Source organism: Gambusia affinis, linkage group LG06 (assembly GCF_019740435.1).
Source record: "Gambusia affinis linkage group LG06, SWU_Gaff_1.0, whole genome shotgun sequence".
In the NCBI taxonomy this organism is placed as follows: domain Eukaryota; kingdom Metazoa; phylum Chordata; class Actinopteri; order Cyprinodontiformes; family Poeciliidae; genus Gambusia; species Gambusia affinis.
In genome coordinates this window covers 25,901,646-25,915,232 of record NC_057873.1, presented here as the reverse complement: position 1 = coordinate 25,915,232, position 13,587 = coordinate 25,901,646, and the positions used below count along the sequence as shown (strand labels likewise).

Sequence of the window (13,587 nt, the reverse complement as noted above, 5' to 3'; positions counted from 1 at the left end):
GGAAGCATATTCGAGCGGTTATTTCGTATTTCGTTCCCTGAGCTCTGTAGCTTCGCCGCGTTTTTTTAAACGTCCAAATCCTGTTAATTTGATTGGTTGTGCTGCAGCTACGTACACAGAGAGGAAAAACATAGTGACGGTCTGCGCATATTGATAAGGAATGAGTGAAATTAATTAATGACGCCACTTTATAAATAATGTGTTTTAAATTTTAAGACTTTGAGTAAAAAATATCAAGTCTTTTCAAGTAAACAGCTTCAAGTCGAGTCAAGTCTCAAGTCAATGGCATGAAAGTCAAAGTCAAGTCCGAGTCTTTGAGCATTTTTTCAAGTCAAGTCTCAAGTCGTGATTTTAACGACTCGAGTCTGACTCGAGTCCAAGTCATGTGACTCGAGTCCCCACCTCTGGTTGATACAGTCTTTTAAATTAGAAAACTACCTACTTAAGAGGCACTGGCCTGCTCAACAAAAATGTAAAAAAAAAACAACATACCAACTTAAGTTTTAAAACAGTTTAAGACTGATGGGTGAAGTTACCACACTTTTGCTGTCTGATTATTATTTTGAACAGGAAGCATTTCCAAACAGCTAAATTAGTGTTTGCTTTAAACTGGAAAGTGTTATAGCTTTTATCAGCCAGCTGACAAGGAGTGTAGTGAAAATGTCAAGCACCCTAACCTTTTTGTAGATTTTCATTATCTTTATTGTTATCATTTTGAGTTCACGTGTGCAGCCCACTTATTTGTGAATTTCATCTGGATTTGACAAGAAAAAGTGATCCAGTTTCCCATATCCCGTTTCAGCATACAGCATAGGGTACTAAAAAAGCCTTCACAACTCCTAATTATGAAACTTTAACACAGGGAACATTAAAAAAGGAAATTGCCAGCTATATAAATATGAACTAGTGAAAAATATCCTCCTTGAAAGCATTATATCAGATTTTACTATGTGTGGCTTTTGTGCTTTTCTGCTAGAACAGCATTAAAGTAACATTCACCAATCAGAGTAGCAGCTAAAAAGCAAAAAAAGCATGAACTGGAACATGAACTGAAGAGATGAAAAGAGAAGCAATCTCTAGTATGTGGTAGTGGTAGGCTGGATCCATTGGTTAAGCTCCACAAGCACCCTCTGCAAATAATCACAGACTCAAGTGATTACTGTTGACATTTCAGCCCACCTAAAGCTCACGCACAGATTCCCTGAAAATATTAAACAATATATTCTGTTCCTTGATCATTTCGCTCCCAAAGCATATTCTCCATCTACAGTATGTTTAAAAAGAAGCTACAAACTTGAACTACGATGAAACGTAAAAAGCACCCAATAGTTTAAAACCACAGTCTTGTCAGCAGAGGCCCTTTACTAACAAATTAAATTTTCCAAGCAAAAAAGGGAATCAAACTTTATGTCGAGTTTGTTCTGAAAGTAACATCCTTGTCTAACAGATGGCAGGATTCCTCTGGAGCGCACACACTTCAACAGCTGGGAGTGAAGTATACTTTGAGAGAAATAGCTTGCACATAATTGAGGCATGTAGCCAAAAATGATATGCAGCTCTACTTAATTTGTGTTATCTGAGCAGCTTAAAGAGTTGTGCTGCTTGGATCCTGTTAGGCTGTGATACTCCTCTCTACAATGCTTCATTACCTGAATACACATCGCACTGTAATGTTGCGCAAAGTAAAATCAATTCAAGTCTTTCCTTGATTTGTCAGCTTGCACAAGGTAGATCTTTCTGAGTTGTTTTTCGCCCTTTGAATGTGTGTCTTGCAGGATTGTGGGAATTTAGTCACAGCGGGTACATGACCCTTCTTTTTTTGATTTATTTATTTTTATCAAGTGATAGCATGTCATATTGGTTTTCTATTTTAAAAACTAGCTGCACCTAAGAGGTGGAAGAGGTAAAGCTGAGATGTGCTCAGAGAGGACATCTCATCTCATCTCGGGTTAAAATACCAACCAGTGCAATCTTACTCCACTATTTATGTTTAACATTTTAAAAAAATATTTACTTAAAAAACAGAATATAGAACACATTTACAGTCAGCTCCTGCGACGTGGGTGTTGTTTAGTAGCATAAGAGGTTTTGACTTTTTATTTGTTAGTACAAGACATCTGGTGATGTAGGCAGATTCAATCAATAACCGCTCTCCAATAACTATCATCCTGTATGTGTATTCATAATAATTACTTTCAGCTGGGACTAATTTCTTTCCGTGTTTCAGCCCAATAAAGATGTGTGTGTCTGACTGCTGCATTCTTTCATATTTTACCATCAAGCATTAGCGTAAAGGGAGTTTTTAGAGCATATGTTGTGACAAAACTGACTCTAGACAGATTTGGTGAAGAATATTAAAAGTATAAGATTTTGCCAGCTAAATTACTGTCCTCTTCTGCAAACATTAACAAATAAAACAAAATGATGAGTGGAAGATTTAAATTTACACATTCTCTGCATGACTGTTACAAAGTATACTAATTTGGTGACGGCTATAGTGAGAACAGGGAGTGCCGATGCCCAGTCACGTCAGAGTAACAGTGCAGGTCAGAACTGGAGCAGAAATTAAAGTGTCATCTGTTCAGGAGTGAAAGGTGGCTAATAATAATTTTATCACTCATAAAACATAACTTAAAAACTCTGCTGACAGAGTTTTTGGAACAAAGTTTTCACTTTTCCACAAGGGTTCATTCCTAAATACAAACACACTGCTAAATGCAGAGTGAGTGGAAGTCTTTGGTGTAGCACCAGTTTGTTAGGTCTGGTATGGCCTGTTCTACATTTTGCTTCATCCAGAGGGTCTGGATCCTCGGTTGTTGGAACTGCTAGCTGGAGACGTGGACACAGTTGAAGTTTTAAATGATTGGATCAGATTTTACTTGAGCGTTAATATTTGGTCATGTCGTATGTAACATAACTGTATGATCACGAAGGAAGCTACACTATGAACCTTTAACTGCTCAATATTTGGAGGCATGACCATCATAGGCTGAATATTGTTCACTTTGACAATTACAACCATAGGCAGACTACGATTAAAAAAACACAACTCCTCCTTCTGTTTGCTGATTGGCCAGGATGAAATGCATCCTTAGAAATCGAGCTCATTGGGACAAATCCAACACAAAGCACTGAAGGAGATGAGAATTGAGTGGAATTGTGTAGGAAGGTAATGGCAAGGCTACATCTTCAAGCTAATGCTGTCTGAAAAACTATTCTCCTGACAAAATGACACCATAAACCTTCACTTTGTGAACTCAACTTCAACATGTACTCCACTCTCATCAGTTCAATCTGAGTTGAACAATCTAAGCCATTGACTTTCTCGTTTGGTGTCATTCTTCTACCACTTTCAGCGGCTTTGTGTTCTTTTTGTGCCCTACAGATTTCTCATATTCCAACATAGAAATTAATATAACTTTAATGAGCAATAACTCATACATACAACTGAACTGAAAATGTGTAAAAATTGTTATAGCCTCTTTATGAATTTTGCCTTGTAAATCTTCGAATTAAGTTGTAATTTCCCAAATGACATAAACATTTGTCAGAGTTGATGGTTGATTAGAAGCCTTTGATTTACTTTGCTTGAGTGCAAATGTTTTGGTTGTGCAAAGTACTGGTCAAAACACCCCTAGCACTTTGTTTGGATTCCCCCCAGAGCTGAAAACATCTCATTCAATTAGCAGCTCAGATTTTCAGGGGAATAGCACACCACTCCAGGCTCATAATGAAAGAAAAGAAGGCTCCAAAATATTTATCTGAATTACACTTTTTCTGTGTAACATGAACAGTTTATAAAACTAAATAGGCCAGTTTTCTATTTAATCCATGGCGCAAACAGTGAGCTTTAATCGAAAGTTGGTTTAATTTCTATCTTGTCACAATAGAGAACAGATACTTTGTCCCAAACACTAGCAATCTAAAAGAAGAGTTGTTTTCTAACCTTCTATTTGTCAGTATCTGAAAGCTTGTTTTGTCTTTCAGTGACGTGTTTAATAAGACGTCGCCCCTCTCTAACAGAGCTAGTATAAACCGAATCTATCAATAAAACCCAGAAAGCCAAGTCTAACAGTATTTCTTTGGCTGTTTAAACTTTGTGACCCCGGATCTAAATTGTCTGCAATTATCTGCCGTCTTGGAAACAAGATGAATGGAAACAGTTTAACAAAGCAGGAGCCTGTCAATGGCTGTATTCAAATACACAGATAATGTGGCTATTGTTGACAAGCTGCTCCTCAGGTTTCAGTTTACCTTTGTTACCCTGTGATTAAGTTTCCTATTGCAATGAATAAATAAGTCTGCAGAACATCACTAATAAGCTAAAGTGTCTTGCACATAGAAACAGTATTTTCATGCCTAGGTTCAGTCAGGCTTTACGTCAAATGTGGAATTTTTAGTGTTACATGTCTTTCAATTTATGGTAAATAGAATATTGGGCTCTAATACATCCCAGAGAACTAGAATGTTTTCACTGAATCTTAAGCTTAATTATCATCTCAAATGCAGAAGGTGATGCTAATCTCACACAAATCACTTGATGAACTTGTGGGAAAGTCTTAGATGTAAGTTTACATATATATATATATATATATATATAGATTTATGTGTATTAATGATATCGACTTATACCTTTTTTGAACACGTACAATTCATACAGCTCATTATTTTTGATTAGCCCTGCCTCATTAGTTTGTTGCTGCCAGCTTTTACTTCAGTGTTATGCATCAGCAGCGTTTTAAATGACTGGCATAACGAAGTAGCAACATACATCCAAACCACACAGTGGGAATGATGTGTGGTGTTCTTTGAATAAATCTTTTTTTTTTTTTTTTCTGTCGACTTTACGATAAATATTCAACAAACGTCTAACTGAACTGCGTTGACATTTTGGAAAGACTCTGATTATATTATGTTTTAATTGTTTTGGGTCATTGGAAAATGTCTTAAACTATGACATGAATTGCCTTTAAATATAACATACATATTAATGCCGCTGACAAAAAGTAATCACAGCTTTGTCATCTGGTGAAATGAACGATTCAAAGCATACAAACCGGGAGCAACCTGAGAAATAACTACAACCTAACATTTACTTTTGCTTTGGACTAATTATCACAGTAATAAGTTGTAAAAGTAATAGACGGCAAATTTTTGTCACCATTAGAACATAACCATGACATTACAGAAACCTTTTGCTAAAGCTAAAGCTGGGCGTCTGTGTCTGCTTATGTAAGGAGAAGCATTTGCTGGTGTGTTTTCCGATTCATTAATTACAGACTAGAACACAAATATTCATACACCTTTAAGATTCAGGTCATTTTAGCATCTCTTTTGTCTGGAAGTAATATTAATGTTTTGGAACTCCAATTTGAATCTGAGAGAATCCCTAGAGGAGGCTAAAGATTAGGGTGATGACAAGAAAGCCAAAGAACCTTAATGATTTGGCGCTCGTCACCAAATATAAAGAATAAAAATAGCAAAATAAATATGCAATAAAAAAGCTGGGCAACATATTAGAATAATGTTGCTGTAGTGCCGGGAATGTTTCTCCATTTAGACTTAGACTTATTTTATTTGATATGCAAATTCTTAAAAAATGTAAATAATAATTTTTTTTCTTTTACATTACTTTATTTTCCCTCAAAAGAGATCTGTCTCCGTTCAGAAAGTGCAAAAGATAAATTATTCCTATATGGATACTTATGTTAATTAAGCATTTTCGTGCCTCATAAAATTACTTTTCACAACAGCAATAACTGAGTTGTGTAAAACTCTGGCAAATGTCTCCATGAGTCAGAGAGCTTTACCTTATCCAGGTCACCATGGGTTCAGGGTAGCCATCAACAGCGCAAGTCAGAATGGCAGGTTGTGCAATCTCTGCCGTGGCGTTGACTTCAGACTGCCATATTCTGATGGTTGGGAGCACTAATACGGACAAAGAGAAATGGTTAAACAAAACAAACAAAAAAAAAAAAAGACGTGGAGATAGAGACATTTACAAGTTATCAATATATATATATAGAGAGAGATTAAAATATAAAACACATTACTTTTATTAGCACTCAGTGAAGATCTTTAAAAAACACTGAAATAAAAATCTTTTATTGCAGCAGTATAATCTCGCATAGAATAAGTTTTTTAAAACTTCAAACTTTAATTGAAGCACATATATTAATGATAACTGTCATTTTTATGCTGGTGCCACAGTTTCCTTGTAGGAGTCGTTGGCGGTATTGAAAAGAAGCCTTTTTCAATTACCTTTTTCAGTCACAGTTTTGGCTAGTCCTGAGACTTGTATTCAGTTGTGTTGACTGCTGCATTAAATGTTCATTCATACTTACAGGCATGAACCAAAGGAGTTAATGTTAACAAGCAAATCTTAATCGCAGGCTGAAAGCAAGAGGGCCAGAGCCCGATGAACATGTTCACATACGGGAAACTGCTGGCAGACTTCCAAGCCAAAGTCAACAGTTTCCATGAGTTTGTTGAACTCATGGAAACAGCCTGAGTTCTGCTTTTCAACGTGTGTCCGCAGTTGCGACTTGTGTAACTTGTACTTCAAAGTGACTGATAGTCCAGAAAATACAGTAATAGCTTGCTTTTTCTGTTTGTTTTTTTAAGATGATCAACGTATTGTCTAAAAACCTCCTGTTTCACTGAACAAATGAGTGGTAATCTTAAGATAGGAACTGGCTTTACAAAAATAATTTCATTAAACCTGCCCCCATTTATAGCTGGATAACCTACTCAATGCGGTTTGACACCACTTTTCTCGGTTATAAACGTTTTCCAATAGTAATAGCTACATGGTAACAGTTCCTTTTTTTAAAACCTTCTTCGCGGGAGTTTCAAGCAAGACAAATTGGTGCAGAAAACGCAACGTCAGAAGACTGCCGGTCACTGATTGGCCAGCAGGTGGAGTCACTGATTGCGTCACAAGAGTAACTCTTACGCTCTCTTGTATTTCTCTACCTGTAGCTCCCAAGTCCCCCATTGTTGAGTTGTGTTTGTGTTGTGTATAAATCACATTGTGCTACTTTTCAGACTCTGGAGCTACTCAATTGTAATAGAAAAATCACCCAAACTGTAGAGTAGGGTTCCACGCCGTAAACGGGCCAGTGGAAAAGGGCCATTGGAGAACTACAGGAAAGTCTGCAGATCAATTGATAGATACAGTCTATCAGTTGGGTGTTTGGGAGATATGCTAGTAAAAACGTTTTTTCTGTCCTACCATCTCAAATTTAAACATGAGTTTTTAATGTTTCCACCATGTATTGTAGTATTGTACTTTAATGATGCAAACATGTTTCTTTCCCAAAGACCCTAGGAAACTAGTCGAGAAGCCATTGAATACCTAAATAAAAATGTGGTGGACTCTACAAGAAAACAGGAAATATAATTTGGTTTTTATGAACAATGATACTAAAACACCAGGCCAAATCAATACAGAAACGGTTCACTAAACACAAAATCAGCCTTCTTCTTTCAGGGCTACCTCACAGTGCCCATCTTGCAGAAAACCTGAAAGTTGAGCTGAAATATGATAGGAAAAGAGAAACCCAACATTTGACATAGATTTGTCTGCAGCTTTCACCGCTATGCTACTGAAGTGCAAGATTAATACAACCTTAAAGCTTTTGACACATCTTCACCAGACTTGCCAATAAGAGTGGAATGTGACGTATGAAACCATAAAGAGTGCGCAGTCCTAAACATTTGACTGTTGTTGTAGACGTAAAAAAAAAAAACCCAAGAAAAAAACAGCAGAATCTGAGACCAAAACAGTCACTGTGACACATTCAGAGCATTCATTTTAGTCTTGTTCTGTGTCTCAGAAGTTGCAGGAAACAGGCTTCATTAGCATAGAACATCTTTGATAAGCAGTTGCTCTGGGCAACTCTCTCTACAATGACACCCAACGTGGTCCCCCCTTCTGTATCTACTGCTTTCTTTGTGCGTCATGGTACACCTGCCACACAAAACCATGAACAAAAAAGAAGAGGAAACAATGTGAAGAGGTTGCTAACCATTCACCACAACGCTGATGGGACGCAGATCAATCTCGCCGCGGGCCATGAGGCGAGCCTCACACATGTACATGCCCTCATCGGTCTTCTTTATGCCACGGATTTGAAGGTGATTGTTGCTTAGCACCTTGAAACGAACTGAAACGAAAAAGAGGATGAAAGAGTTATTTGTTTGTTACTTTGACAAGTTTACAGTCTGGAGCTGTCATTGTACGGCCTGAGTGGAAAAAATGGCGAAACTCTTGTCTATATTAAATGGTAAATGGTCTGTACTTCTGTAGCGCTTTATCTAGTCTAGAACACTCTAAAGCGCTTTTACACTACAACTAGTCATTCACGCACGCACACATTCACACACAGCATTAATAATGCAATACGTTATTAATACAGCTGTATTTGTAAAATATTTAAATAATTCATGTTTTATTTCCTGAAAGCTCTGCCCTGTTGTACAAAACTTGGAGGCTTTCTGATCAAAGATTAAGGAAGATTTTTATGCAACATAATTAAAGCAAAAAAAAAGAAACTATCCAGGAAACAGCCGAAAGAAAGATGATGGTTCCTTTTTCCTGTAAATGTATTTTTCAGATGTTTCAAACACATTTTGGCAGACTAGCTTGGACAAAAGAAGTCTTTTACACAAACCATCAAAACAGCAGTCAGTTGTACTCAGTGAATTAATAAAGGACAATAGGCTAGTCATTACAAATAATCTAATAAGATGAACCCTATAATCAGAGAGAAAACCTACATTGTGACTAGGCTGAACTGCATATTTAATGTATCTTTTCAAAACAAGCTCACTTTTATCATGAAACAGTTTTGGTCTGGAAGCAGATTTTTATGCCTCGGATTCAAAATATTTCTTAAAACTAATAAAAAATATCCATGTACATAAATATCCAAGTATCCATGTACATGCATATGGTTTATGCATTGAATTATTAGTTGGAGGCCCTTTTGCATGAATTACAAATAATCACTGACTGAAACTTTATAATAGACTTCACCTAAAAAACCTGCTGCTCTCTACTCCTCCAAACTCTGGTACCTTCGAAACAGGGATGCAACTAATGATTATTTTAGTAAACTATTAATCTGTTGGTTATCCTAATGATTAATCAATTAATCAGATAGAAAAATTTACACATTCTACAGATTTTTCGTTGCTTCAGATTATTTTTTTTTTTACATAGTATTAGAAATACATTAAAATATGCAAATAAGCTAATCTTTCAATGTGTTAATTAAATAATAAAACATTTAAATGCTTGAAATGCAATAGCCTGGCATTCCATTAGGCTATGTTTGATCAAATTAGCTGCAGCTAAAACAAATTCTGTTGATTATTATTTGTTTTGGATTAATTGCTGGATAGCAAAAGGTGCTTAAAAGGCAATTTAATTGTTTTTTCCAGAATTTGAACCAGTTTAAACTAAAAGTGCCACTTGAGGAGTTCTTGGCTGAACATATTTACAGATAAGGTTTTTCAATTTCAAATGCAAATATATATATATATATATATATATATATATATATATATATATATATATATATAGTACAATTTTGGCTTAATTACAGCATACTGCAATATCAGAAATATTGCTGTATGTTGTTTTTTCAGAAAATGGCCTTTTTTAAAGTCTGCATACTCCTGTTAAAAATTCATCACTAAATTATTTCAGTAATCAATTAATCATGTTTAATTCGATTAAACGTTTCAGCCCTACTTCCAATTGAAATACAAAATTTACATTAATCTGGTTTTATAAATATACATAATTGTCTGCTCTCATTTAGGTACCGTTTTCTAACAAACATAATTTTTAGTTTTTAATAATTTCTGTGAAAATTAAAAAAAAACAAAAGACCACAACCTTCATTTTTCCCATCCTTTTTATAAAGGTATGTCATAAGAAGGGTTTATTTAGGACATTACATAAGCAGTGATCTTTAAGGTGAAGCAGATATTTATAGACAGTGGTGTAAGCCATGCAGGAGCACATGTTTACTTGTGGATTTAGCTCTATGTACATTGTCTGTGCAGATATTCCTTTCAAAGGTTTTCCAATCCTCTTGTATTCTGCCCACCTGTAGTGTTGTAACAAAAAGGCAGCTTACAGAGGCTCAAAGAGGCTTACTACAATGATTGCTGCTGAAACCTCTGCAAGGTACAGCACAAGCCAGATGTTTTCTCCCCTCACTGCATCCAACCGCTCCACATTTCACTGTTAATAATAATTCAGATTATCTGCAGGTTATTTGAATCTGGAAGCAACATCTTATCAAATCCAGTCAACTGTAGACTGTAATAAATGTAGTTATTTTTATGAGTCAAAGTTGCAAACTGTGAAACATTGCTACTACCTAAACAGGATAGATATTTCCATTTTTGTCCGAGTTTTATTAACATGTCCTACACGTCTCCAACAAGCTGGCGGCAAATAAAAATATGCCCAAAGCAACAAGAATTTTTTCACTTTGAAATGAAATATGAACCACAAAACTGTAATCCAAACTGCTGTTGCAACCCACATGAGCATGTGTTATTTCCTAGTAAGCAAAATCAACACTAACGTTATTAAACTGCCAGTGTCGAATGAGACGAAGAGTGGATTTTATTTTCAAACCCGAGACCAAATTAATTTTTTTTTTTTTTTCTTTCAAAGCACAGATAAACCCCAGAGAAGAAAGAAATGAGCAGTGGTGCACAAGCAATTTTAACTTGGTGACACCAGCAGATCTGCATAAATATAATTAGGTAGCCTTTCTTTGGGTGCCAGATTGCGCTTTCAGAATTTTCTCTATCTTTTGACAGCTTTATATAGGCTGGGGAGATTTCCCTAATTATACCACATTGCAGAACAGAACAGATGCATCATAACTTGCATGATAATAATATTTAATATGGCATACATTCACTTCACAAAACGGTTTATAATAGGGATAGAGCTTTAGTGTGTTCATTTTGACTAATTACATACATTAGAAACTTTGACACAAACAATCGACTTTTTACTCTTCTTCTTTTTTTAACATAAAACAGATCCAGTTGGAACCTTTTTTTTGTTTGCTTGTTTCTGGTACACCCGTAAATCTGGCGCATGAGTATTTTATTTATGTGTTAAATAATTACTCCTAGTTTTTATTCTATACATTTATTTGTTAAGTTTTACATTTATGTCTTCATGGAAGAGAATGAGAATGACCAAAGATCCTAACATCTAGTAACAGGGACAAACAGCCTTACCATCTTTCTCCATCTGTATTTTGGCTCCTTTGTATTTCCAAAAGACTGTGGGCGGGGGTGAGCTGGTGACGTCACAAACGATGTTTGCGTTGTCTCCTTCAGTAAACTCTTGGCGAGACGGTGCATTTGTGAAGGTTATTCTTTCTGCAACGAAACCCGTAAACCACAATCACATTCAAGGATTTGGTTTGTCTAATTCAGTGATTGTCACAATGAGGTCAGAAGAACTTTCATGCAGTTTTATTGAATGAGCAGTTTAGCTTAAGAAGTGAAGTGCTGTGCAAAAATAGCAGGATACTTTACACTTTCCTATACCAAGTACAGAGGTTTTGTGAGGTGAGAACGCTAGTGGTTTTTCTGGATCTAATTTTTGTGAAGAACACATACAGATTATTTTGTTGCATAGAGTGAGGCAGATAGCTTGGAGGATTACATGTGGGTGAAAGTCAGAAGAATAGTTCCTGATGAGTCTTACTTGTCAAATATTCATTCTGTATTTAACCTCTTCCGCATTCCATTTTGAACCCATAAACAAAACATTTCATGTACCGATGAGTATTTTTTGTACACATTTACTTAATTAGCACATTTAAAAACAACCAAGGCTAACCAAGCTAAAGCAGCAGAAACAGAACTTCAAAATAAAAATGTTTGAGCATAAAACTGTTATCTCTCAAATCAAATCAGCTTTTATTTGTATAGTGCCAAATTACTTCAATGTTAAATATTTAGTTTTTAGAAGTACTCATCGAATGCAGAGGAATCTATATTTTAACAATTTATTAATTGGCAGTTTTACCAATACGTTCTGCCACAACCGGCCCTTTGATGTCACCCAATAGGAATTGGACCCCCAGGACTTTTAATGTAATTAAAAGTCATTGTAAAACAATAAAAAAAATATATATATATATATATATATATATAAAGCAATATAAAACATTCATATTTCACAAATTTATCACAATAATCAAAGATGTGTTAAAAATATCCAAAACGTGTCAAACTTACAAAATACAAATGCTTGTCAGTGCAAACAATAAAGAACATGAGCTGGTTTTTAATGGAATCGTGACCCAATCGGTGGGATTCTTGGAGTGCAGGTTCTGAGATCAGTTTGCTGCTTTTATTAGTATTTTGCAGGCGTAACAGTGTAGTCCATCGGCGGTCTGCTGCCTCTCCTGCTGACCCTTAGACTGATGACAAACCTTCATGGGACTGCGGTGGTGTGAGGAAATAGGTGCAAGTTTTATAAGGCTACTTACCTTTACCTTTTCCTGAATAAAAGCCAAAATGAATATTTATGAAGCTGCATTCTTATTTTGTGAAATATTGGACTGTATACTTTAAATGTGCATTTAATATATATATATATATAAGAGCTAAAACAGCTAGAGGACAAAAAAAAAGTTTTGAGTAAACTGATTTTATCATATGGACATATGTTGATGTTTGGCATTCAAGCAAAATAAAACCCATTACTCAGAAGAGCCACACAACAGACAGGATCATTAAACAGCCCTTTAATGGTCTTCCGACACTTTATTGAGCCGATGGAAAAACCCCATATTTGAAAAACGAAAAGAATAATGTGTTGCCTTTGAGCAGTCAATAAAATACACCAAAGCCCATTCTTTTTATTTTTCATCCTGCATGCACGTTCGTATAATTTAACGTTTTTAAAGGCTGCCATGGAGGAGAGGAGAGGGGCGACAGCACTTACGGAAGATTTTCACTTTAACGGTTGCCTCCGCTTGCTGGTCTCCGTTGGTGGCGACGCACTTGTACGTCCCGCCGCTATCGGTCTTGGTTTCATAAAATGTGAGGGTGGAAGATGACTCATCGTTGCGGGTTACAGTCAAGTCTGGTCTATTCGGGGCTATCCGCTCCCCGCTCGGGCCATACCAGTCCACGTGTTTGGCAACGCCTACAACTAGGAACACAGAGAGACGAGCAGGAGATGAGAAAAGAGACAGCGATAGTGGGCTCACGCCAAGTCTAGAGGAATCAGATCCTGTCAGCAGATGACATATTAATCGTTTTTTTTTACTTCGTATTTTGTTTGCTTCATCTTTCTACTATGAGCCTTTTTAGTGTCTGGAATAAAGATATGATGATGATGATGTATTTTTTGAATTTTAAATAATGAGATGATTGAGATGATTGCATCATGTAAAGCGCTTTGCATAGTCTCTCGAATCTTTTCACATTGACATTACGCCCAAAATCTTTAATGTATTTTATATGGATTATTTTGGAATACACCAACGTTAAGCCATGCAACACAATACAGAAGCAAAAGTCAGG

General features: G+C 36.0%; 1 protein-coding gene across 13 annotated transcripts in view; it reads right to left on the bottom strand.

The window, feature by feature from the left end:
* Window positions 1–13,587, bottom strand: part of ncam1b (neural cell adhesion molecule 1b) — a 108,482-nt gene that overhangs the window by 42,973 nt on the left and 51,922 nt on the right. For all 13 annotated transcript variants that reach the window (XM_044119195.1, XM_044119186.1, XM_044119190.1 and 10 more), the window contains exons 3-6: window positions 13,004–13,213; window positions 11,281–11,424; window positions 8,031–8,168; window positions 5,811–5,928 (exon numbers count right to left, since the gene is read on the bottom strand). In XM_044119195.1, coding sequence (XP_043975130.1) covers window positions 5,811–5,928; window positions 8,031–8,168; window positions 11,281–11,424; window positions 13,004–13,213 — 610 coding nt within the window. The remainder of the gene's footprint in view (window positions 1–5,810; window positions 5,929–8,030; window positions 8,169–11,280; window positions 11,425–13,003; window positions 13,214–13,587) is intronic.